General features: G+C 37.0%; 1 protein-coding gene and 2 pseudogenes across 1 annotated transcript; 1 reads left to right on the top strand and 2 right to left on the bottom strand.

Annotated features, from left to right (window-relative positions):
- Positions 1–776: 776 nt before the first annotated feature.
- CTR9 (CTR9 component of Paf1/RNA polymerase II complex) lies at positions 777–27,206 on the bottom strand. The gene is made up of 25 exons (XM_039863600.1): positions 26,962–27,206; positions 25,667–25,765; positions 23,457–23,696; positions 22,856–22,973; positions 22,285–22,374; positions 19,486–19,634; positions 18,461–18,568; positions 14,198–14,305; positions 13,859–14,095; positions 13,544–13,633; positions 13,273–13,401; positions 12,981–13,164; positions 11,570–11,658; positions 10,869–11,054; positions 10,696–10,783; positions 10,371–10,519; positions 8,671–8,787; positions 8,366–8,511; positions 7,080–7,151; positions 6,448–6,583; positions 6,144–6,290; positions 5,569–5,726; positions 4,427–4,523; positions 4,079–4,191; positions 777–1,854 (listed from the first exon to the last, which is right to left on the bottom strand). The coding sequence occupies exons 1-25, from the start codon at positions 27,004–27,006 to the stop codon at positions 1,428–1,430; spliced, it is 3,522 nt and encodes a 1,173-aa protein (XP_039719534.1). The 5' UTR covers positions 27,007–27,206; the 3' UTR covers positions 777–1,427.
- Positions 12,379–12,497, top strand: LOC120603272 (uncharacterized; annotated as a pseudogene).
- LOC120603283 (uncharacterized) lies at positions 17,118–17,236 on the bottom strand (annotated as a pseudogene).

Genomic DNA, 27,206 nt, shown 5'->3' with positions numbered 1-27,206 from the left:
ATCTATCAATGAACTTTTTTGTTCAGTTACTGCTTGAGGTTAAGTGAGGCATCAGTTGGGAAATGCTTTTTAACTTAAATCTTTGTCACTTGGGTATTAACTAATTCACCTCAAGTTATATGTGACATTGGAAAAAGCAAGGAGAGTTTGAACCTCTTTTAATAGCTGCATAAACTTCTGAATTTCAAGTTCTTCACCTTTCAAAGCCTTACCTCCCTTAGTTATTCCAGTTCCTAGAGCTGCACATGCGACTCTCACTGCCTATAACACCCTCCTTTAATTCTCCACTTGGCCTGTCCTTTGAGTCATCTCAGGCCTCCAGTCCTTCAGGAAACTTTGCCTTGGCTTTGTCCTCCCTGTGCTCCTACAACCTATGCAAACATTACCCCATTTTTCACACTACAGGGACAATGAACTTATCTTCATCACCAGATTTTTCAGGACAAGAAAGATATTTTATCTCTGCATTCTCAACATATAAGTAATGCGTTTAATACTTACTTGTTGACTATATTCATTACAGCTCTTTTACAAACTGTAGTGCTACATAAAAATATTGCTCTTGAATTGACTAAATTATTGAACATAAAACTCATACTAGTACCTTAGTTTTCTTGTATCTTTTTTAAAAAAACTACAAATCTACAAAGAATTATAAAAGTTTTCGGCAAACAACCATCGCCTTAATTCAGGTTCTTCCAAATATTTGTCTAGTTTATGCTAAATTTTTATATACAAATATACTGAGCCAAAAAATAATGACACAGAGTCAGCCATAAAAGTTGGTAAAAGAATTTTATTATGTGGCTTAGGTAGGTCTTTGCATTCTACTAACAGAAAAGCATTTTTCCACATCTTATTCAACCTAACAAATTATATATTTGTGATGTTATCTACATGGCTGCAGTATTACACTACTGAAGAAAACCTTCCTTTTGTTTGTACTTTGGTGAAATTATACAGTAGACACCCATTCCTCCAGAAAATAGAAATATTCTCAATCTAAGTTTAAAGTAGAATAAAGACGGTAATGCCAAGTTTCTTGCACCACTTGGTAGAAGATCGCAATAAAAACCAAAACAGTATGCTGCTTAACACAAAGATGAGTCGTCTGCCAGTTTCAGTCAAACCTTTGTAGGAATGATTTAGCATCTGGGTTTATTTTTACGGCAGTTTTCACATATGATAGGTGGAATTGTACCATAATGAAGAAGAGTCACATTCTTCATTTGCACAAGAGACTCAAATGTTGCACTCTAGCAAAGGAAATGTCTCTTGGAGCTTAGTAATATACAAACGGATAGAAAAAAAATTGCCTTAGGAAAAATTTCACAATTGTTTGACTAAACATCTGAAACATTTTTATCACAGCTTTCATATATTAAAAAAGTTTTCTCCAGAGATGAAGCTTATTTATGAAATAAAACCTAGTCACTATCATCTGACCCATGTTCGGAGCCCCGATCTGAGGCCTCATTGTTGGATCCCTCTGGTTCCGATTCATTTCCAGAGCCTCGGCCAAAACCCTCATTATCGGATCCTCTCTCGGAATCTCGATCTGACTCGGCACTTGGAGAAGCCGGGCGAGAGTCAATCTCAGACCCTCCCGAGCGGCTTCTCCCAGACTGCAGAGATTCATTGTCAGACTGTTCGGAACCCGAGGGCCTTCTCTTTCTGGATGGCTGGTCACTGTCTGAATCCTCATCTGACCGCTGTCGTCGGGGCCTCCGGGGACTGCCAGCCTCACTGCCAGACTTGATCTGGTTCTCATCTGAGTCGCTCTCTGAAGAGGTGTGTTTCTTCCGCCGTTCACCCTCGTCTGAGTCGCTGTTGCTGTTGCTGTTCCGTGGATGTCTGGCGAAAAGACAAACCCTGGTTAGGTACCAGGATTCTGGCCAGTGGGGAACTTGACAAGTAGAGAATGTGCTTTTAAAAAATAAGGGTATTTAATGTTCTATTTCTTAACCCGAACGGTGTTTATATAAATGTTCATTTTCTAATATTTGTTTTGTGTACTTTTTTATCAATGTGATCTGTTTCACAATAAAAAGATTAAGAAGGAAAAAAGAATAAGGTACTTTATCAGACAACATAAACAGTGAAGGATGATTCTTACTAGGTTTTATCAGACACCTTTCATCAGAATGAAGCATTTCTCAATTTCATTTATAAACTTATAAAAAAAAAAGTATATTTTTATTTTTATAAACAAATTCACAGCAGCAAAGGTAAAACCCAGGATCTCATTTGGCTGTAGAGACTTTGAAGAATTAACCCTCCCCCAAGGCTAGATGAGCAGGAAACTTCCTGCCCTTATTACCATCTACGCTATCAGTATCTGAAGGGCAAAGCCACCATTTCTGCCCCAGGATCTGCTACTACACTGCCCTCCCCTATGACCAGATTTAGATTTAGTCAAGACAGGAAGTTTGAGTTCAAAGAGTTCTGTGGCTTGTTTACTTTTGCTCTGAGTACCCCCTCTACTTATCAGTTGTTAGGTTAAAGGGAAAGAGACTTGTGCTTATGCTTGGAATGCTGGTGGCACCCAGGGAATCTTGGTTTCCTGATGGCTCTGGAGGAAAGAACATTCCTTTAACCACTGTGATAGCTCCTTACCCCACCCCCTCACCCCCAGAGCTTTGGAGAGGACGACATACTTCTCTGGTATATTCCTTAGTTTTGGTTTCTATGGTAGATATTTCAAGAGAGGAATACTGAATCCTACATGGTTCAGTCTAAGAAGGGTGAGGGAGGTGAATGTACTACTCTCTTCAGAAACCTACACACACATGTAATTCAGGTCACTGAGAGAATATGTAGAGAAACTAAGAAAATGCTATATATTCATTCTGTACATACACTAAAAGCCAGTAGGCCCCCTGGGATCCAATTTACTCCATTCCATCTGGCCAAATAAGTAAACACTTCACCACGGTCAGAGCAAAGTTTAACCGATGCAAGTGGCTCAAATCAACTTGGCCTTGACCTCAGGTGTAGGTTTGGCAGCAGCTCAGCCTCTCACACTGGACCTTTCTGGCTACAAATTTTAACAGTGCTTATTCTAAAACCATACATTTCATTGCTCTGATCACGCATGCCACTAACCAATGGATCAGGGCAATGCTTGGGTAAGGGTAAAACAGCACTTTAGGGAAAAGCAACCCAAACTTGTGTCATTCAGTCTTCAGAGTAAAGGGGAACTGCAAATCTTTACAGATGGTTCCCAACAGATCTCTACTCTATGAGATGAGCCTACCACTAGCACCTTTAGCCCATCGGTGTGCTAACCTCCCACCTCTAACCAACCAGAACCACATATTCTAGTACTCAACTCAAACAGCCTCTCCTTCACAAAAAAATATCACTTACAGCTCCCCCAAACAGCCCAACTCCAGATTAGGTATGGCCCTTAGAGAAAAAAAAAAAAATGCAAAACCTAAGGACTAACGCTTATCCCACAATAATGTGGTTTTTGGTTTATCTGTGATTCTCCATTGCCTCTAAAGCATAAATTCCTTGGGAGCAGGGTCCATGTCTTTTTCCCCTGTATCGCCAGCACTTACACGCTATCCTATACAATGGATGTTCAAATGTCTGATGAATGAATGAATGAAACGATGGCCATCAGAACATGGTGTAGTATAGTGTTAAGAGTCCTAGACTAGGAATCCAAATGCGGGGGCGGGGGGCACCTCAAGTTTGGGGGGCAAGTTTAGGACAAGTAAAATCAAATATGACTTCACCTGGTGGGCCATGAGCTAAAGGAGAGCACCGGACAAGCAGTCTAGGATAAGCCCTCTGCAAAGCAGGCAGAGCTGAGTCACCACTGTTCAACGTGAGAGGAAATGGTCAAGCAAGCAAGTCCCTATCTCCACAGGACCAGGATCAGGCTACTCATCATACTTTTAGCCAGCCAATGATAGTGTAGCAAAATGATATACTTAGGAGAATGTCATGCAGGAAATTTCAAAATAGGTTTTTTTCAAACACTAGACCATTCCGAATGCCTGAAGACAGTGTCTCTGGAAGAACTCTATTATCTTTCATTGGAAGAATATACCAAGGGAAAATTTCCTACCCTTCATCAGCAATCTTAAGTTTATCCTCATCCGAAGAATCATCACTCGATGATATTATGGCTTTGGATTTTATTTTTCCCTTCATTGAAGGAGGCAGACGTTCTGGCTTGGGCTAAAGAAAGATGACCAAATATACTAGATTAGTCAAGGCTCTCACGTTAGGACACCTTGTTAAATGCGGTCTGCACTCTAATAATACAATCAAATGGTAACCAATAAACTTCAAAAACCAGCATTTGTGCTTGAAGAAATGGCAAGGAAAGAATGTATTCTAATGTACTGCAATCTTTTATGCCTACAGAAAAGACTATGTAGGGGGACAGAAACCTACAGTATCATAAACTTACAGCCTTCTTCTTCTCTGCTCTTGGTGTACGGCGCTTTTTTGGTCTTGGGCCATTTTCCGTTTCATCATCATCAGATCCTTCTTCTCCCTTTGTAGGTCTTAAGTAGTGAACACCAAGGAAAAGTTTGTCAAGATTCACTCATGCCTATAAGTCCACAACGACTTTGCCATCCCAATTCTGAATACCTTTCTATATGGGTGCCTCAACCATACTGTACAGTCTTCAAGGGGGAGGCCATAATTTATTCTTGCTGCACACACGGACCAGGAGTCTGCGAAAACCATGTATTTACGCAATGTCTGTGGACTAATTTAGTCACTGTTGAACTCTCTTATTAATCTAAAATAAGTCTGAATCTTGCATTTGGTGGAGTGATAATGGATGTGACAAAGACCTAGGTTCCAGACCTCAACATCTTTTCCCTCCTCCTTCTTCCTTCCCAACTACTCATTCCAGGCCTGCTAATGTCCTATCACAGCTTCAATTCCATAGCTCTGTGTCTGAATGAATTCACAGCTTCTTTCCCAAGTATAGTCAGCCAAGGGTTGGGAAGAACAGATCTAGGTAAGATAGCCGACGGGAGGTTCCTGGACAGTGAAGCACGATGAGAGGAAGGGGACAGCTTAGGGGCACCTCCAGGTGAGAGATATGCAGGGCACCTCTTAACAGCAGATGGTACTGGGAGGATTAAAAGGCCTTTCTTTCACATTAATCCACATTTAAAATACCCAGCAAAGCCATTAAGTGGACATCACTATTACCATTTTATAGAGAGGAAACTGAGGCTCAGTGACTTATTCTAAGATTGCACATAGACAGGTAGTGTGAACACACCGGGTTCTCATTCTAAATTGTATAGGTATTCCGATAAATATTACAATTTTTTAAGACATAAGAAAGCCGATTAATATGACTAAATCATAGCTCTCAGAAAGAAAGCTGTGGAGATGTGTGGAAATTCCAAGTACTCAGGGGATTTTGTAGTGGGGTCTACCTTAGGATTCAAATAGGACATAGGGTATGAAAAGGCTTTACTGTCTGGGAAGATCAAATGTTTGCAAATTCTAAACATAAGAAAGTTTCAAAGGTTGAAAAGTATTTCTGCCACCTTAATAAGGTTATTTAAAACACATTAATAATACCTTCTCCTCTTTTTCTTCTTTCTGTCACCACCCTCCTCTTCTTCACCTTCTTGTTCACTCCCACTGCCCTTTCTTCTCTTCTTCTTCTTGGATATTGGCAGGTCTTCATCGGTGTCATCATTGACAAATTCATCAAACTCTCCTCCCTTCTTAGAACGCTGAAATCCAAACAAGACTACAATCAGTTCTTTCCTGGTTGATGGAATGTGGCTGAAATTCTAAGGTGCAGGATGAGGCCCTATCCTATCAGTCATTTGACAAATGAAGGATCTTTTACCAACTCACATGGAAGAGGTGCTTGTTGAGGCCCAGATTTTAATGACTTCTAATTGGAAGAAATTTCTCAAATGGCAAAATCATCAACTGCTTAGGTTGCAACAAGGTAAAAATTTGTATGGGGCCAACATTGGGAAGCATTTCTAAATACCAACTGCCAATTAAAGCATTCCATCTTGGAAGGCTGTTTCTTGGCTAAGGACTAAGTATGGAGTGAATATAATCATTTTTATCTTCACTTCTGAAAGTCAAAACACAGGGACTGGTACCGGCAGCGTCAGTGGTTAGTCACATCTTACCCGTCCACCACCACCACCTCTTTTCTTTTCTTTTGTTGCTTCAGTCTCTCCAGTAAACATAAGAATATTTTTGGTCTTCTCTACATACTGTGCCCGCTGTTCCAAAAGTTTCTTTTGCTCTTCCTTTTCTCTGAGTCGTTTCTCTTCCTATGAAAAAAAAAAAGGGTAGGGAAAAACCTCATCAGAATGTTCTTATGATGAAATAAATCATGGCTACCATAAGAAGGACTTCATTTTTACCATACAAAGTACATAGATGCATGTAATTCTTTAACTCTAGTATAAAAGAAAACACAATAAATACCTGTTCTTTAAGAAGTTTCTGCCTTAACAGTTCTTTTTCTTGCTCTTGTTTGGCCCGCAACTCTCTCTCTTCTTCATCCTGTTTGCGTGCCCGGGCCACATGGTACTGGGCCTGGCTCAGTAAGTCAGAGCATTGCCTAAAATATTTCAGATTTAGAGAAGCATGAACGTAGCTAGCGTACTTTTTGTTAAAAAACTCAGAGCAAGTTTTCCTTACACAAATTAAAAAGTCTGAAGCAGGATCATTAGCTGCTATCTACAGGAAGTCTTAGCAAAATTAACTTTGTTTCTCGTAAGCCAATGCCGTCAACTATGTTGTTTCCAAATTGTTGTTCCCAAAGCACAGCTAAAAAGGTTTCCAACGTTATCTTCACATGTGATTCAAAGAATCAGGAATCATATCCTGGTGACAGCTGATGCATCTTCCCACAGAACTTAAGTATTAAATAAATTTTGACATATTACCTGAAAGGACACTTAGGAAAAAACCTTGGTCTAGGTTAGGGAGTCCCAGAGAGGAATGTGAAGGCTGACCCTTGGAAGGCCAGGAACCTGCTCACTACTGTGTCACTCTCTCAGCCCACATCTATATCGCTGCCTCACCCAAAGTCACCTTCCATAAACAGTAATTACCTGGCTTCTGTAGCAGCAAGGGCCAAATCGAATCTCATTTTATCTCCCACTTTACTCAAGTAACTGAAGTATCTAAATGGAACAAGAAAATAAAATACTTTACTTAAAAAAATTCTAATGAAATAGGCCCTTTATATTTTTAATCTGTTGTACAAAAATAGTCTGAGAAAAGGCTTATATATTGACTGACTTACATGCACGTATTTAATACATGAAGGGCTATCATCTCAATAGGAAAATTATATATGCAACTCACTTAAAAAAAGACTCTCATCAATATGCCACTCAATCTGTTTAATAAAAAACAAGTTCATTAAGAAAAGCCAAGTTACATTTAATGTTATCAGTAAATTAACAAATAACCAAAAATAAGTTCAAGCAATAAATATTTACTTAACACTAAATTTACTAAATACGTCAGCATGGCAGTTAGGAGGCTTAGGCCATGAAAGTACGCAATCTACCAAGCAAGGCAAGAAATGCTTAAACAAGAATTTAAATAAGGTTGGACAAAACCTAAAGAGATGTCAGGTTTTAATTTTACCATACACTGAATTACCAAATAAATACTATAAAGTTATATAAATTTGAGCTGAGTTGAATAAACCTATTCATTATTTAAGAGGAAAGGCCTTAATCTTAGCTCAAGGAAAAATATGCCACAAAAAGATAAACTGGTATAACAAATAAAACCAACATAAATGGAATCTAAAAGTTTCAAGTGTGTAAAATCCTGGTCATATTATTGTCAAGTTAATGAAAAGTCTAGGACAAGCTTGCAAAGCTAGCCAGCCAGTTCGAGGGATCAGACTACAGGATCCAAATTTGGCAGCATCCTAGCTATGGTTTGGCGCCACCTGGTGGCAGCTGTCTGTTTTGGGTTCCCCCCACCCCCTTTTAATTTTTATTTTTAGAGTTGACATTCAACATTATTTTATATTAGTTTCAGGTATACAGCATAGTGGTTAGACATTTATATAATTTATAAAGTGATTCCCCTGATTAGTCTACCACCAACCTGGAACTATACATAATTATTTTAATATTATGGACTATATTCCCTATGTTGTACTTCACATCCCCATGACGACTCGTAACTACCAATTTGTACTTCTCAACAAACTCCCCTTTTTCACCCAGGCCTCCTACCCACCCTCTCAAATAGATTCCCTTTTGAAATTTCTTTTTTCTAATAGATTCCAGAGGGAAGTGATTTTCAGCACCTTTTGAGACACATGCGTCTAAAAAAAAATGCATTTCGAAGGTTGTTTCTACAAAATCTTTACCTATGTGCAAGTTCCAGTTCTTTCACAGCATTGAGTACTTCCTTCAGATTACTCTTTTCATCTTTCAGGACAGAGGTAGCTAATCTTTGCAGGACCAAGGCTACGTTAAACATTAGAACTGTATCACTGGGTGCCACATGTCTAGCCTATAAATAAAAAACAAAGCAAATATTTCATATGATCTAATGAAATGAAAAGAATTTTAGTCAAAGAGAGCATAAGGTATGTGAACATGCTTAAAACAGAATAAAAAAATAGATAATGGAGCAGAGAATTCAATGAGAATAATAATGAGTTCTTTTTACCTTCAACAAAGTCTGTTTGCATTCCTGCAACTTGCCACACTTGAAGAGGGCTCGTGCCAGATAGAGCACAACTTCAGTGTTCTGGTGCTTATAGAACTTCCGGAGACAGTTTTCGTACTACGATAAAAGGAAAAGTTAATTAAAACACAAAGATTAAATGATATCATTCTGTAATAAAATTTCAAGTGATTTTAAAGGCATATGAAAATGTATTTTATACCCTGAATGGTTAATTAAAAAAAAAAAAAAAAAAATCGAGAACAATTTCCCACAGCATTCACCCAGGATATATTTTTCACAACATAAAATCATCATAAGAAAAAATGCTTTTCCCTCTTCCAATTCCCTCCTTTCCCCCGACCTATGGATATAAGCAGCAGCACACTTCCTAAGCACCAGATTTATAGATAAAATGTAATGGCTCCAACTGAGGCGTGAACCCAGGACCTTCTGTATGTAAATCAGATGTGCTAACCATAACACTAAGGAACCTCCACAAAAAAATGAATACTTGAAATAGTTTTTCCATTTGAAATACGGACCAACACTGAAAGGATAAGAAGATCTTTTTCATATCTTTAGCAATATTATCTAAAATTAGCTTATTGACAACTATTAGATATCATACACCTAGCTACTTTGGGTTCGACTCTACCACTTTTCTTTAGGATTGGTGGAACCCACTGGCAATGAGCATGAGAGGTATTGTACTTCCAGTTGTTAACTTTTTGGTAAAACCAGTATTACAGCAATACCAGTGTTAATTTTACCATGAACATGTCACTTGTTGACCATGGAACATAACTTGTCATAGGTAAGATCTTTTTCGGGGAAGATGGTTAGACAGTTTTCCCCTGAATATCCCATGTATTAGTTCACATTTTAAAAGGCAACATTACCATTCTGCAGATCAGAAAGGCCAAAAACATAACTTCTGAGACTTTCATATGCAATCTGGGTTCTCTAAATCCTTATGACTAGGGCCTTTCCAACATTCTGAATTTAGTAATAACCCCCTTCTTAGAAAAAAGGTTAACCACTTCCCAGAACCTGGACTACTCTTGGCATCTTCCTTCATTAAGAAGCTTGTTTTTATGACCCTAATAATTCCCAGAGAGTCCAAAAGCCTTTTAATTTTAAAATAAGAGCAATATGACTTTTTTACTTCAAGTTTAAGCATTCAACAAATATGAAAAGCATAACAAAATTCTATAATCGTGAAAACATCCCCGTGGAATTTTTTCCTTTACTTTAAAAAATGTCATTTAACCTTTGTGAAACTCAGTTCTCCCATCTGAGGCCTAAGAGGATAAAATAAGCAAACAGATATTAAATCCCACCTATCTTCTGGGCACTACTGATATACTCAGCAAGTTAGTGCCAAGTACGGTGCCAAGTACTTTTCCTACTGTATCCTCACAAAATTCTGAGATTAAGCTACAATTATCCCCATTTTATAGGTAGGGAAATTGGCTCAGAGAGGGTGTCCTTTCCCAAGGCATGCAATTAGAGGTAGAACCAAGACTCATATCTCTGTCTGGACACCACAAACTGGCCTTAACATTATATAATGATAAACCTCTGAATAGACACAGTATCATAAAAGATAGCAGCATGCAGCACAATGACAGGGTCGGAATGGTTAAGAAAACATCTGCTCAACAATGATCATAATATAAAAATATTTTAAAAGACATTACCATCTGAACAGCACTAATATATTGCTTCTGTTCCACATAGATGTGTGCTAGGTTCAACCACACATCACTGATATCTGCTGTTGCTTCTCTTACTTGGGCAAATACATCACGAGCTTCACGGAAATATCCTTTGTGGGCCAAAACAGCTCCTAAAGTTAGAAAAAAGTTCATGGTTAAGAATTTTCTAATTGTAGCCAGAAAAACAAGAAAAGTCCTATTTTAAAATAGCTACCTTCATTATATTTAGAGAAAAATTCTGATCTACAAACATTTCTGCAAAACCATTATTACACAAATTATTATGGATATCCAAGATTTATAGTACCTATGCCATTTGCAGCATACAGATTCTTTGCATCATTTCTGAGTACTTGCTTATAGATGGCCAACGCACGATCTTGATGACGCTTTTCCTATAAAAAAAGCGAAGACTAAAAAAAATTCAAACAAGAATGAAATGAGTATCAGTTTTGTTTTAAAGAGACAAAAAGAAATTACCTTTTCTCGATCTCGGGTGGGCTGATGTAAAGTTTGGAGCCAGACGTTGCCAAGGGCCAGCATAGAATAAGTGTCACTCTGTGTAGATGGCTGTTTTAATATCCTCTCAAATTTCTTCTGGCCTGGACCCCATTCTTGTTTCGCCAAATGAAGATTACCAATCAAAGACCAAGCATCTGGATGGTCCTGAAACACACATATAAAAAGAAGCAAAATTTGGATTCTGTAATTTGGATTCAGAGAGATCAATCATCTCTCCACAATAGCTGACTACTGAAGAGGTTTACAAGCTACATTTATGTCAGTGTTTTTCAGACTAAGAGTTGAGAAAGATTAGTGAGTTGTAAAATCAATTTGGCATGTAGTTACCAGGATAAGAAATACAGTAGAATGAAAATATGGTTAAAATATCAGTGTAATTCACAGGGCAAGAGCACAAGGTGATTTGCAAAACTTTCATTTCAGTTGCTTATATATACAAACTTGTGCATACTAGGCTATGATTTGAAATCCATTTCTTACTGTGGGCCTCAATCAAAAAGTTTAGATTAATTCAATATGCTTTAATATCTTTAACAAGTAAATGAAAACCGAGAAATGCCAAGATAATAGAAACATAACAGTCATTAAAAGGAAAAATATTTACTGGGGGAAAAAGATGAAATAATTATTTTTCATACCTAAGAGTTTATATTACCAACCTGATTGATCTGAAGAGCTTCCTTAAACCAATCCGAAGCCTCATAAAAGTTTCCTTTATCTCTAGCCATGGCTCCTAGGCGGAGATAGCCTGAAAATATACATTTAATTAAAAATTTTTGTTTAAAACATTAGCTATAAAGGATCATAATTTTAAAGTCACACTGCTGAAACAATTGTTTTTTGTTAATACAGTCATGCAATGAACAGAATAGTTCCACAGGTGAAAAATTATCAAGCATCAATATAATCAATAACCTAACAAGTTAAAGCAACTCTGTCGCCAACAAGTCTTACTGTTTGACATCGCAGACATCTCTTCCACTCCATTCCCAATGCTGGCATCCTGGTCCAAGTCCTTATTTCAAACTAAGTTATTTAAAAAGCTTGGAGCTGTTCTGTTTCCAATTTCTCTCTAATGCACAGCACTGTCAAGTTATTTTTTCTTAAAAAGCTGCTTGTCATATGGAAAAATTTGAAAGCATGGGTTACTAAGGACTATTAGTTAGAAAAACTGGGCTCTTACTGTGGCTCTTCCACTTAATAAAAAGTGCCATATAATTTTAAGTTATTTTCTCCATAAAATGTCACTCTCCTCAAGAAACCAACCACAGCCTACTATTACCTACCAAATCAATTCAAATTCAGTCTGGCATTCAACTAAAATCTTATTTATTTTAAATCTAGCATCCATAACAGCATGGCAGGGGCCAAGTTAATAGCTCCAGATTGGACCAGAGTCTAAACATCATAGCTCTAGGTTCTTTTAAGGGAAGTATAGTATATAAATTGTTTTTAATTAAAAATTTCTGTCTGCAGCCATGCCACCCTGAATGTGCCCGATGTCGTCTGATCTTGGAACCTAAGCAGGGTCGGGCCTGGTTAGTACTTGGATGGGAGACCACCTAGGAAGACCAGGTGTTGTAGGTGTTAAAAAAATAATAATAATAAAATAAAAAAATAAAAATTTCCCTAATTTTACAATGTTTTAGGTTATAAAATTCAAGGTAGGACATTTTTAGTAATTACTATTTCAAGAAAAAACACTGCTCTTTCTCACTATTATATTAAAAAAATGTTTATAGGAAATCAAAGCAGACCATCATAAAAGTAAGTCCATCACCAAATATGCAAAGAGTTGTTAAGAGTCTGATAAAGGGAGCCGATCCACTGAAAATAGCCTCATCTATGAAATATGGTCCAACTGACTTTTTGTTGTTTTAGCTTCTAATATAAATTTAAGTAAAGCTGCATCTTTTTTTTTTAAGGCCACGAATTTGCCCTGAAGAAAAGGGGACATTATAACCTGCAAATTTTTTTACTATCGATTTCAAGAAAGATTTTTTTTTCAGGCTAAATTTTTGCTGCTGTTGTGGGAATTTAAATACATTTTAAAAAGTTTAAAATTCTTACAGTCAACATAATTAGGATGTTCCCGTAAGATGTTTTTATATAGTTTTTCTGCTTCATGGAATTCACACATTGCCTCATATAGCCTGGCTAAATTGTATGATGTTGTAACAGAAATGGCATTATAATAATGTTCATCATGCTCAGCTTCTGCCTTTGCACGGTCCAATGATGCCAAAAAATATTTCTGAGAAAGAAAAGAAAATTACATTTTTAAAATACTTAGTCGATCTATCTAAAAAAGTATGCATTCAACTTGATAGTATAAAAGAAAGGAATGTTTCTATTTTCCTACCTTTGCCTCCCCTAGATTTCCAAGTCTAAAATGGAGGGCACCCACATTATTCAAAATCTCTGGGGGAACATCGGCCTGCACTTTCTCCTGAAGGATCCGGGTCGCTGTTCCATAGGCTGAAAGTGCACCCTAAATTTTCGAAGTGGACAGAATAAGGTGTAAGTGAAAATAAGAGAGACACACACTACACTAGCCTTACCAAAACAGCAACAACAACAACAACAACAAAAAACCACTAGGTAGGAAATGAAAGAAAAACATTGCGAAATACCTGTATATCGGTCTGTTCTAAGATTTGTGCCAATTCAATCCAAGCTTCGACGTCATCAGGATACTGTTCTGTGACCTTCTTCAAATGGCCCTGGGAAACAGAGATCATAAAGCTAAAATGTCCACCACAGGCTGTCAGAGTATAAAGCGGTGGCCGCTGCACCCTGTTTAATAAATTAAGTGTTATTTCAACTAGAGCTAGCTCAGCTAACAAAACTGCTCCCATCATATCTTTACTAGCAATAACAAAAAATGAGGAATGAGAGTCAAGGGATAGACAGATAACAGAAAATAGCTAAGATTTTAAAAAATGTACCTTGGCAATATCTCGTTTTTCCTGATCTTCTGAGGCAGCATACAGAGAGCCAAGAATTTTCATAGTTTCATAGTTATTTGGATAAGCTTTCAAAACTTTCTCAAAGCACTGAGATGCATTTTCTTTGTCACCTCGATAAATATACATTTGTCCCAAACCAAAAAATGGCAGCACAAAAGAGGATGAGGCAAATTGTGTGGCTTGATAATAGTACTGGAAAGCTTGGTCATAATCTTCCTAAAAAAAATGAAAATAAAACAAGACCAACAGTACGTATAGTTTTTAAAAACTATAAAACAAAAAAGATTAGATATTTAGAGAGGTGTAAAGTTATCTTACCTGAACATGGAATGATCTAGCCAACTGGTAGCAACTTTCTGCTTGCATAGCCTCCACTTCTGTATTATGGAATGCATGGAGAGCCAAGTGCTGAACTTTACTATAGTCCTGGAAGATGAAGATCCAAAAATCAATTGAGCGAACTCAAAACAACTCTAACAGTCTCAACCATAAGGCTTCTTTAAAAATGTTAATTGAATTAACAACAACAGCACTGTATCTGTAATTACTAATCATTTTTCTCATTCCCCTTACACATAAATTCAGGGGAGATGGGAACCAACATTTTCCCAGTAGTTAACATTTGCCCATTACATCTATTACTTCATTTAATCCCTACAACAATCCTTTGTGGTATATCAGCCCTGTTTTTGTGATGAGAAAACCTAAGAGAGGTTAAGTCCCTTATTAATTGTAGTGGGAGCAGTTACAATTATTGAGAACTACTATATGCCAAGTACTATGCTAGGTATGATGCTTACATTAGTTCCACGTTTAATCAAAAACCCTACAAAAAGTGTCATTGTTACCATTTTATTGATGGGAAAGTGAAGGCTTAAAAAGATAAAGTGTGTTGTCTAAAGTGGAAAAGATAGAATCTGTTTTCTGTTTGTTTTTGACTGCAAGGAAATGTTGTACCACATGAGAATACCAAGTGTCGGAGCTGGATTTGAATTCAGGTCTACTTGAATGCAGGGGCCTTGACCTTTCCATTAGACTCAATTTTCATTTGGATTACCCAGCTAAATTCCTCAGAGTCTCAAAAAGTCAGAGTTTATACACTGGAAGTAGGAAATGACTTTCCAGTTTTAATAGGAATGCATTTTATTCATTTGATTAGGAATCTGGTCTGAAGTACAGCTTTTGTTTGGTCAATGGCCAGTTTTGACTTTTTTTTTTTTTTCACATTAGGAATAATAATGTGACTAAAGTCTTTAATTGTAACTGTTTCCCATTAGATAAGTATTTAATGTGCATATTACATTTAATCCTAACTACCAAGCCTCAAATTGTATAAAGCGATTATTACTGTTTTGCAAGCAAGGAAATTAAAGTTGAGGGAAATTAATTTATTTCCCCAAAGCCTATAACTATATAATGGTGATGCCTGAATTTGAATTACGTGATTCAAACTCCACACTTTTAACTATGTTATACAATCTTTTAGTTAAGTTTACATATTGTTCAACTGTTATGAGGGTAAGGGTTAAATGTTCAGTTTGTCTTGTTACAGAATCTAACTTTCCTATTTTTATTACTCCATGACTCATGACACCCTTTTAGGGAATAAAATAGTTCTATTTAAAATTTAATATATAATATTTTAAAGAGTAGATTCTATTTTAAAATCCTCATTCATATCTTTTTTAGCACAACTGAGATGAGACTTCTCTTAGTTTTTTTTTCCCCCAAATTTTTGTTCTTAATCCACTCTACATTCAGGCTGCTGCTTTTTCCAATCAAAAGACAAACTTCAATTCTCAGCTCTTTCTAGAGGTCTGTGTTAATTGTTCCAGGAGTCAGAATAGCTCCCATATCAAAACTCACTTCATCACTCAATTACTGACGTGTCTGGGATGTTAATTAATAATACCATTTCTTCCCAGCTAAATTATTCTGCTGTAGGGGACGCAACGCAGAATGGTGGATAGAAAATTAAAAGATCGGATCTCAATTTTACTATATCTAGCTGACTGGACTTCAGTAAGTGATGTTACTTAACTTTGCCAAGCCTCAATTTTATCTGTAGAAATGGAAACAGAAATAGCCTGCCTACCTCCCTAGGGCTGCTACAATAACAAATTGAGAAAATGTATGTAAACATGCTCTGTAAACCTTAAAGACATACATTCAATGCAAAATGACCTCACATCACCTGGCACAATGCTGATTACAGATCAGGTGTCCTGTAACACTCAGATTGGCTAATTTTACATATTTCACTTTGTGCAATCTATAAGGTTCTGTATATACTGGTTGTGTTAAATACAAGCAAGTCTCTATCTTCAGCAGTGGAAGGGTAACTAGCATTGAAGATTAAAAATGGAACAATTCTTTTCTGGTTCAAGAAAGCTGTCCTACAACTATGAATACTGATTCTTAGATATGCACGCAAATATTTATAATCAGTCCTTCCTTCCTAGTAAAAACCAAACTAACATGTGTAACTGTTTTATCTTAAATAGTAACTCTTCATTTGCTTATGAGACACATTTCCATCTTCTCTCTAAATAGTTGCCTTTTAGTACCATAACAGTTATAGCATAAAGCTTAATTAACAATTCATTATGAAAGAGGAGTATGCTTCTATAACCAGAGGGAGTAAAGCATCATGGTTAATAGATGTGCGACCTTGGGAATTATTTATCCACAAAATGGGGATAATACTACCTACATCATAGGATTGTTATGAATATTACAAATATTCATGGAATGCACATTCGACAGTACTTGGCATTTAGAGCATTGACTGAATGCATATTAATAGCAACAATAACAGTAACATAGTATGTATTATTAATAAAGATTGATGCGGTTTTGTAAACTTTTACTTAAACTGCTAAATAACTAGTTAAGGTTCTTAGTACAATTTAGTACCTGGTTTTGCTATGGCAAATTAAAGTTTCATGCTTACTGTATAACCTTGTCAATGAAATCTTGGATTTAGTACTTAATAAATCTAAAACACCATTGTTTCTACGGAATTAGTGGCAACTTTAAAAATCACATCATGATCAATATGCAAAAATTTCAATGACTCCTTGTTGCCTACACAAGTAAGTCCAAATTCTTTACATTACACAAGTGCCCCACCATCTGGATCCCATGTATCACCTACCATGAGCCCACCATAGGCTAAACTTAAACTACTAAGACCGGTTCATAGATCTGTGACTTTCCTCTTTCTTTTTTCTTTTTCTTTTTTTGGCACTTGGTCTTCCTGGGTGGTCTCCCATCCAAGTACTAACCGGGCCTGACCCTGCTTAGCTTCCGAGATCAGACGGGATCGGACTTGTTCAGGGTGGTATGGCCATAGACAAGATGTGTGACTTTCCCCTTTCAACTACCTCTTGACTTCCTCCTAAAAACCTAGTTAAAGAGCTTTTCCTTCTTGGTGAAAATCCTCCTTTTAACCAGTGATCATTTCCTCTTTTATTTCTCTACCACAGCAGGGTAGAGACCTTTATTTTTACATTTACATTTGTTTACATGTCTGTTTTCTAAGAAATGGAACTCCTTGAGTGCAGAAATCATGTTTTACTGACCTCTGCATCCCTACTGCAGTGTTGGGTACAGTATAAAGGGTCAATATATGTTAAATGAATAAACGAGTAAGTGGAAAAATGTATCCACTCCCTGACAACTAACCCCCAGATAAAAACTCTAATTTGAAAAAAACTCTTGACATTTTCACATTGTTTTCCCAATTAAAATTATAAAGTATCAACTATTATACAGAAAAATAAAAAATCAGGATTTAAAAGTAGAGCACTTCATACCTTCTTGCCTAGTCTGGGACAGTGACTATGGAAAATAGTATGGAGGTTCCTTAAAAAATTAAAACTAGAACTATCATATGACTCGGCAACCCCATTCTGGGTATTTATCCGAAGAAATCCAAAACACTAATTTGAAAATATATATGCATCCCTATGTTCACTGCAGCATTACTTATATAGCCAAGATATGAAAGTAACCTATATGTCCATCAATAGAAGAATGGATAAAGAAGATGTGGTACAAATATACAATGGAATATTATTCAGTCATAAAAAAGAATGATATCTTACCAGTTGCAACAACATGAGTGGACCTAGAGGGTATTACGCTGAGTGAAATAAGTCATATACAGTAAATACCATATGATTTCATTTATATGTGAAATCTAATAAGAAACAGAAGAAATGAACAAACAAAACACAAACAAACTCATAGATACGGAGAACAAATCGATGGTTGCCAGATGGGAGGGGGGTTGGGAGGCTGGGTAAAAAAGGTGAAGGGATTAAGAAGTACAAACTGGTAGTTATAAAATAGTCACAGGGATGTAAAGTACAGCATAGGGAATATAGTCAATAATACTGTAATAACTATGTAGGGTGTCAGTTGGGTACTAGACTTATGGGGGAGGCGGTTACTTTGTAAGTTATATAAATGTTTAAACACTATGCTGTATACCTGAAACTAATAAAATATTGAATGTTAACTATAATTGCAAAATTTTTTAAAATTAGGTAAAGAACTTTAATAAATGACTTCTACCTTTTTGAAGAAAAAGTGATTTGCCAAGTGGTTCAATACCATAGGGTTGCTAGGATCAATAGTATAGGCTCTGGAAAGAAGCTGGACACCATTTTTGATGGAATCGGCCTAAAAGAAAAACAATGATGGCAGGATTGAGTGAAAATATTACTTTATTAGCACTTTTTCAGTTTTCTTTATAGTCTGAAGAAATAAAGTTATGTAAATCTAAGTTCAGATACCAAAATACAGCTTTTGTTTTAGTTGACCTTCACCAAGGATAAAACATTTCAAACAGTGAATTAAATTGTTAGAATTTAGTTTTCTTAAACTTAATTGTAGAAGTATCTCCATTGGAAACCCTGTCTAGACAATTATACATAAGAGGAAGCATGATGGAGAGCTTCCTTCTCAATATAGGATAGAACTTCCCCAAGAGAAAGCCTTTTATCCTTTCCCTTTCTTCCCTCCTTATAAGGACGATATAATAATGAGATGCCTAGAGATGGAAGAGCTATCTTGCAACTATAAGGTGACAGCCTTGAAAGACCAAGTATTAAGGGAGGACAGAAAGATATAAAACTCTGGGTTTGATGATACTGAGGCGTCAAATCCAAGACAACCTAGTTGAGTAAATAATAAGAACCCTAATGTTTAATTCACTGTAGTGTTCTTTTTTGTGACTTGCCACTGGAAGCATTCCAAACTGATATACGTCTATGGTCCCTTATCTGAGATTCTACAATCCAAAAACCTCTAAAAAAGTTTTTTTGGAGCAAGTTCATTTGGGGATAAAACTTAACCTGAACTGTGAGGTTATCCTATTAGTGTGAACAGTCACTCATTTCGCCATAGAAATATAAGTTTTTATTTGGGATCGTGTCCTAATAACTGGGATGCTCTATATTATGCAGTGCAGGGATCATATTACATTTCTATAATCTGAAATCTCAATATGTAAAACACTCTGGTCTCAAGAGTTTTAGATAAGGGACCGTGGGCCTGACAAATCAGACAGGAAATAGATAACTTTTTCACTCACATACCTCTTTATTGTTGAGCTCTAGAACAGCCAGTCCAACCAATGCTCCCACACATTTGGAATTGAGTTCCAGGGCTCTGCTGAATGCCAGACGAGCTTTCTCCAGTTTGTTAAGTTTTACAAAGCAATGGCCCATACCCAAACGAACTTCCGCTAAAAAAATAAAATGAGGTCATTCAATCTGTCACACTAGAGCATTTATAGGGTTCGAATTTTTAAAAATGCTTAAACATTCTCTATTTATGAGTTGCAAAGTCCCAAAATTGAGTTTAGTATAACTACACTATAAAACCTTTTGGTATATCACAAAATTGGTTTCACTAGAGGTTAGATCATTCCCCTCCCCGCCGTGACCCTCACTCCTTCACTATGGATACCTTTCTCACTGTAGAACCGAACACCTATAATACTGGTATCTTTCTTGTCTTCCAATACTCTTAGCTATACTTAATCTTCAATATCTAATTTTTGAAGAGCAGGTTGTAAATAGAGAATAAAAAGGCTTCATTAAGGCCTTAAATACTGTGACTGACTACATGTACATACTGTCATCCCTTCAGAGTTATGCTTATACATGCTACCCAATTTCAAGGCCATGCCTAAACACAATCGTGTTGCTATCTAAGGCCAACCTCTCCTCTGGTCACTAGATCCTACCCCTTCTAATCTACGTAAGCAGCGGTCCCCAATCTTTTTAGCACCAGAGACCACTGCTCCTATGAAAATCTAATCCCTGATGATCTGAGGTGAAGCTGAGGCAGTGATGCTAGCGCTGGGGAGCAACTGCAAATACAGATGAAGCTTCGCAGTCTGTGGCCCGGGGTTTGGAGATTTCTGTATTTAAGGACATTGCTCCACAACTCTCCCCTATTTTTCTTGCATTATCAAATTTTCCCACTCTACTAGATCATTCTTATCTATACATATTCTCCATGTCAAAAAATCCTGTCTTAATTCTATTTCCCTTTCTAGTTGTCAACCCATTCTTCTTCTTCCCTTAACAACAAATTCCTTGAGAGATGTCTACATTTACTGCCTCCAATTCTTTTCCTTCCATTTTCTCTTGAATCCACTCCAAAGAGGAATTCACTTCCACCAATACAGTAAAGGTCACTAATGATTTGTATGCTGCTAAATCCAATGATCAATTCTCAGTCCCTATTTTATTTGTCCTAACAACAGAATTTGACACTGCCTGACCCTCTTCTGGAAACATTTTACATTTGATTTCAAGGACACTGTACTTACTCTCTTTTCCCCCTCTATCTCTGGCTGCTCCTTCTCAGGCTCCTTTGTTGATTCTTCCTCATTTCCATAACCTCTAAAAGTCAGAGTATCTGAGGGCCCCATCCTTGGACTTCTTGTCTGTCTATACTCATTTCCCTGGTGACTGCACAGTTTCATGGGTTTATATGCTATCTATATGTCGATGACTTCCAAATTAATACTCTGGCCTCTCCACTTGCATGGCTTAGAGGCGTTTAAAATTTTTCATGTCTAAAACTAGTTCCTCCTGAACTATCTTCCAAATGTAGTACAATGTAACTCTACTCTTCCATTGCTTATGCAAAGGAGATTCCTTGAACTCTTCCTTTGTCACACACAATACCATATCAGCTCTCTCTTCAAAATGCACTTGGAATCTGACCTCTTGTACCTCCACTATTACCACCCTAGTGCAAACCACAGTCATCTCTGACCTGCATGAAATGCATAGCCTCCTACCTCAACGGTCCCCGATTCCCAGACTGTGGACTATACTAGTCTGTGGCCGGTTAGGAACTGGGCCACACAGCAGATGAGCGGTGGGCCAGTGAGTGAAGCTCCATCTATATTTGCAGTTGCTCCCCAGCACTAGCGTCACTGCCTCAGCTCCACCTCAGATCGTCAGGCATTAGATTCTCACAGGAGCACCGGTTCCTGGTGCCAAAAAGATTGGGGATCGCTGTATCTACCTGATTTCCCTACTTCTTTCCTTGCCCATGCCCCATTCTAGTTTCAACCCTGAAGTTCAAATGATCCTTTTAAATATGTCAGATCATGTCACTCCTCTGTTCGCAGGCCTCCAATGACTTCCTATGTCTCTCAGAGTAAAAGCTGAAGTCTTTACAATAATAACCTATGACATCCTACATGATTGCTCCCTAGTTATATTTTTGACCCCAGTTCTTACTAGTTTTCCTCATTTTCTCTCCATTCTAGACACGCTGGCTTCCTCACTGTTCCTCAAACTTGCCAGGCCTACTCTTTCCTCAGGACCTTTTGTATGTCCTATTGCCTCTCTTTGGGAATAACCTTCTCCCATATATCTGCACATCTCAGTTTTTTTTAGGTCTCTACTCAAATGTTACCATTTCAGTGATGTATTTCCCTGGTTAACCTTTTTAAGCTGCCCCCCATGCTCCTCATACTCCTTTTCTATTTTTCTCCTTAGCCCTTATCAATATCTTACATAGTATATATTTTACTCATTTTACTTTTCTCACTGGAAAATAAATTCCATGAGGGAAAAGACTTTGGTCTGTTTGGCTTATTATCTGGGTCTAGAACAATGTCTGGCACATAGCTAGTACTCAATAAAATTGGCTAAAATAACAAAATTTGGGAAAGAAAAGTAGTATAGGGCAAAAAGATTACAATACAATCTATTATTCAGCTTTTGAATCAAATATTTTATTAAAATCTCAATTCTGTCGTTTCGACAATGCTGCAGTATCTTTTCACAACTTCAATAAGCAACTGCCAAATCTTCAATATTTTACGTTGTATCATACATAGCTTAGACTTAAAGTTTTTCTCTTACCTGGACATCCTGGGTTAGTACGCAATGCTTTCTTATAGTAAGCAAGAGCTCCTCTGTAATCCTTCTTGTTGAATGAAATGCAAGCTTTACCTGTAATGGTTTTTAAAAACAAACACGCATTGATTAAAGAACACAAGTCTCATATGCTCTACACTAACTCACCTAAATCAAATACATCTCTCGGTAAGAAATACTTGAAAATAATGAAAGTGATTTCATATTAAAACTTGTTTTCCATAAGGGTATATTGATTTATACCTATAAATAGAACAGTCCTGTCTTTATGTTAAATATTATAAAACAATAATTAAAATGGCTCAGAATTATCCAAATTGAGATTGTTTATTGACTCTTTAGAAGTGGGTAACAAATTATTCTTAACTGATATATACTTTTTTTCTGTAATTTCCAAGAGAAACAATGATCTATTTCAGATAATTTCCTTTTTAATAATGTAAAGCTCTTCTACTTTGCTCTCAAGCCCATTACTAAGGAGTTATTACAAAGATATATATTCCAGGTATATGCTGAAAAATATAGATCCCTAAGATGGCTGCCAAAAATGACTTACCAAGCAGGGCTGGAATATTATTTGGAGACTGGTTGAGTACAAAATGAAACTGTGCATCAGCCTGATCCATTTTGTCACCTTCAAGTAGACAGAAGCAAGCTCTTCCCAACAAATGGTTCTGAAAAAGTAAGGCATCATCTTAGACTTGACTATACCAAGGACTATCCTTAATTTAACATGAAAATATAACACTAAAATGAAAACCATTTTGAAAGAAGGTTCAGCATCATAAAAATTCCTATATCAACTATAATGTGTGTAAACTAGTAATAAGCAATTCTTAATTATAAACTGAGAAATTATCCTGAAATGCAACAAGTCTTCTGTGCCAGGTACAATGACAAAAAGAAAAGTTCAAACTTCTTAAAATATGCTTAAAATTCACCAGGAGATGCTGGAATTGCTGACTCAGCCTGTGGACAGGTTTTTATATGCTAAATTATTTCAACAGTACAAGGACCAAAGAAATTCCAGTTTTAACAAGGAACCCTTCTTCATTTTGACTATATCGACCATGTTAAGAAAAAACTCTTTCAAAAAAAATCTTTGCCTATCATACACATTTTTCCTCATAAATTCAAAGAAATATGACTTACTTTACCTGATCATACATAATAATTTTATCAGCCATTGTATACAACAGAGTTGCCTGTGTAATAAGATCTTTCTTATTGTCCTTATTCTTTTCCTTCCGAGCCTGTTGTACATAGTAAGCCGCCAATGTATCCAAGCAAGTCATCTGGTCTTTTTCATGGTCTCTATAGTCCAAATTGCCATCTATACGTGCTGCTTCCAACAACTTTACAAACTCTTCTGTTTTTCCTTGCTTGTAGTATTCCAGCTATAAGGTAAAATAATCAAATTAGAATTACTAAGGCATATGTCCATGCAAAAAGTTGTACACAAATCTTTACAGCAGCTTTATTTTTGAAATAGTCAAAACTGAAAACAACCCAACTGTTGATCAACAAATAAATGGACAAACAAGCTGTAGTTTATCTGTACAATGGCTACTGTTCAGTAGTGAAAAAAAAAAAGAATTGTTGATACATGCTGCGACATGGATAAATCTCAAAATAATTATGCTGAGTGAAAGAAGCCAGACCAAAAAGAGAACATACTGTATGATTCCATTTATACAAAATTCTAGAAAATGCAAACTAATCTTTAGCAATAAAAATCAGATCAGAGGTTACCTGGGCACCGAGGGTACCAGGGGAGAGTTCAGAGGAAAGTTTTGGGGGGTGATGAATATATTCATTATCATGATTGTGGTGATGATTTCACAAGTGTATACATATGCTAAGATTTCTCAAATGGTACACAAGAAATATATGCAGTTTATTATAGGTGAATTTTATCTAATAAAACTATTAAAAATGATAATTCCTACAAATGTTTCCAACTTACTTCTTACCTAACAATAGTTGATTTCAAACTAAATCAGAGCCCAAGAGAAAAAGCAATATAAAGAATTCTAAACAGAAAACTTGGGTTCTGATTCTAGATCTATCAAAAATTTTCTATGACTTTGGGCTTGTTGAATAACTTCCTGGGCATGTTTCATTTATTAATAATAAAAAGAATATCAATCATTCATTAACCACCTACTATGGGCCACATACCATGCCAGGAGCTTCATATTCATTATCTCTAATCTGTACAACTACGCTTAAAGTGAATACTAATATGCCTATATTTTAAATGAAAAAACAGGTTCAGAGAATAAATCATTTGTCTAAGGCCATAAAGATAGTTAGCAGCCAAGTTGGAATTTAAATTAAGGCCTCTCTAATCCCAAAGCCTACACTCTTTTCTCTGTAACAACTTAATGCCCACTATACTTCACCAGTTTATTTTACCACAGGTGCCATGCTAATCCTCCAATACTCCAATTTTTGTGTAAATGCTGTTAAAGAAAACATTCATACAAAAAGAATTGAAGTTACCTTCAAAAAATGTGTGGCAAGCACGAATGGCTTGTTCTCCACAGATTAAGAAAATTTAGCACTTCAAGTTAGGAAGGCACTACTTGTCACTGGACTTACTGTAAATCCATATCTAAGATACTCTCAAGAGTTAGGCTTGAGCACTGAATACACGCCCAATTCTTGACCTACTTCTCTGACCTTTCATGATAATATTAGGAGCCTGCTATGTATCTTTACATAAAAGTGACCTGTGGCACACTTGCTTAGGAATAATGATTATAGCATTTACTATATTGTATCACTATCATCATTTACTATAATGTTCCCATAAAAAAGAAACATCATGCAGCCAGTGCTGGGTAGGGTGGAGGGTGTGAGAATTTTAGGTTCTCTGAGGTGATTCTTCTGAGACTCTCCAGTAGTATTTATGTTATAGAGGGACCAAACAAGAAAAAAAGCTAAGCCCTACATCCAAAAGGCCTTTTGTGAATTAGCCTGGAACCTAATCACCTTCTTGAGTATTTTATGGGAAACAATGTTAAGTAACAATGTTTACATCCCAGCATCTTGCCTTTTCTCAGCTTATCCATAAACATTAAGTTAGTCTTCACTGAGTAATCAATCACTAAATAATCAAATACTTAATACAGATACTATTTAACTTAAATGAATTTTGTCTTTAGCAACATATACTAATTTACCACTGGGGTAGCACATCTTTTCGGAAACTGGCCTTTTTGTTTCATAAATGGTAATGAAATTAACTTTCGCACACTGTACAATTAATTTATATGCACATAAGCTGGCTATTACTATATCTGAAAACAGAAACCACATACTTTTCTCAGTCATAAAAAATATTTGTTGCATGAATACTGACCGCCAAAGCAATCCATATGTGCAGTTGTGTGTGTTCCTGTTTCAAAATACTGATAACTTCATCTCCCTCCGGTAACTGATCGAAGTCAAGTTCAATGACCTAAAACACAAAATATAGGTTTTTAATTCTATTTTTTAAATTCACATTTCTTCTTTGCTGCTTTTCTTGAATATTCATCAATATGGATATATGTATAATTTGTGTTCACTCTTAAAAGGGCCGAGCGAATATATGTTAAGAAAAGTTTAAGGAGCACATGACAAGTAGGTTATATGGTAATATTTTTTAAAAAGCATAGAGAAGCAAACAAATCCTGCTACTTGTCTTCAAATCACTAGAACTATAAAATACTACAAAAGCTTTGCTTACTCGAAAATAACTAAACAGAATCTTGTTTAACATATAATGTCTGTAAAGTGCAGACAGGCACTCTGGAGACTCGGATGCCATAGTCTGACAATCCTAGAGGCAATGCAAAGTTGTATGCCACTGTACACATTAGCCATGAAGGCAGCATTTGTGTGTTGCATACACTCTTGAATGTGGGCATGAAAATAGTAGGAAAATGTTCTGGAATTAGATAGTGGTGATGGTTAACACAACTTTCTGAAAATTACTAAAAACTACTGTATTTTATAGTAAGTGAATTATATCTCAACCAAACGAATAGAGTATGAGATCTCCAATAAGACAACATCAAAGGTGAAGCTTTACTCAGATAAGCCACAGGCCACCCATGAAGGAGGAAGCATCGGGAAGCGAGAGTGGGTTAACTCTATCAGCACACAGAACGGGTATACCTTGGGGGCCTCTATTTCGCTGATGGAGCTTGTGTGGTCAACATAGTGCACCATGACAGACTCGAATTTCTAAGGCAGAAAGGGCGACATCCTATATATTCTCGGGGAAAGATACTTGGTTTGAGCAGCAGAGAGATCACGGTGACATCAGCGCCCACCTCCACGATCTGTGAGGTGCTTTACAGTTTACCGAGCACTCTCACACCCCTGCGTCCGTGAATTAAGAAAAGAGCAGAGTACTGTCAAATACAAACAGGGTAGACAGGAACTTTCAAGAACTCCTCGAGTGGCCCCCAGGCTGCAGGAACGCAATGTTCCCACCCTGGGAGGGCGCAGGGGCTGGGAAAGGAGGTCATTAGAGCTTCCGCCAGGGATTTCGATCTGGGCTTCTGGGGGAGAAGGTGCTTTCTCTTCGGAAACAAAGCCGAGAGAAAGTGGGAAGAGGTGATCGTCCAAGTTCACGGCCCCAAACCCTCCCCCATACTCGACACTTACCTCGTCAGTGTCCCGGAGGGGAATCTCTATGGAGCCCCGCGACATAATGAGATCAAATGGTGAGCAGGTGTCTCGCCCTGCCGCTTCGCGACCAGTACTCCTGGCTTCTGGCTCGTCCAGAGACTAGCGGCGGCTCGGGCTCTGGTAGTGACTGCCGCCCCGCGGCGCCGCCGGAGCTCGGGTTTCTCCTTCCCTTCAGACGCTTAAACAACGAGCAACAGAAAGCTCCCAGCCACTTCCGGCAG

The sequence above is a fragment of the Pteropus medius genome, unplaced genomic scaffold, assembly GCF_902729225.1.
Source record: "Pteropus medius unplaced genomic scaffold, Ma_sr-lr_union100, whole genome shotgun sequence".
Classification (NCBI taxonomy): Eukaryota; Metazoa; Chordata; class Mammalia; order Chiroptera; family Pteropodidae; genus Pteropus; species Pteropus medius.
This window is presented reverse-complemented; position numbering and strand designations above follow the sequence as displayed.

Bases quoted from the DNA above. Each gene is read 5' to 3' on its own strand.
- CTR9 (XM_039863600.1), bottom strand. From the start codon at position 27,006: ATGTCGCGGGGCTCCATAGAGATTCCCCTCCGGGACACTGACGAG. The intron at 18,569-19,485 runs GTATGTGAGTGA...TTTTTCTTTTAG, and splicing joins TAGAGCTCAACAATAAAGAG to GCCGATTCCATCAAAAATGG. The intron at 5,727-6,143 runs GTAAGATGTGAC...TTTGGATTTCAG, and splicing joins GAGGTGGTGGTGGTGGACGG to CGTTCTAAGAAGGGAGGAGA.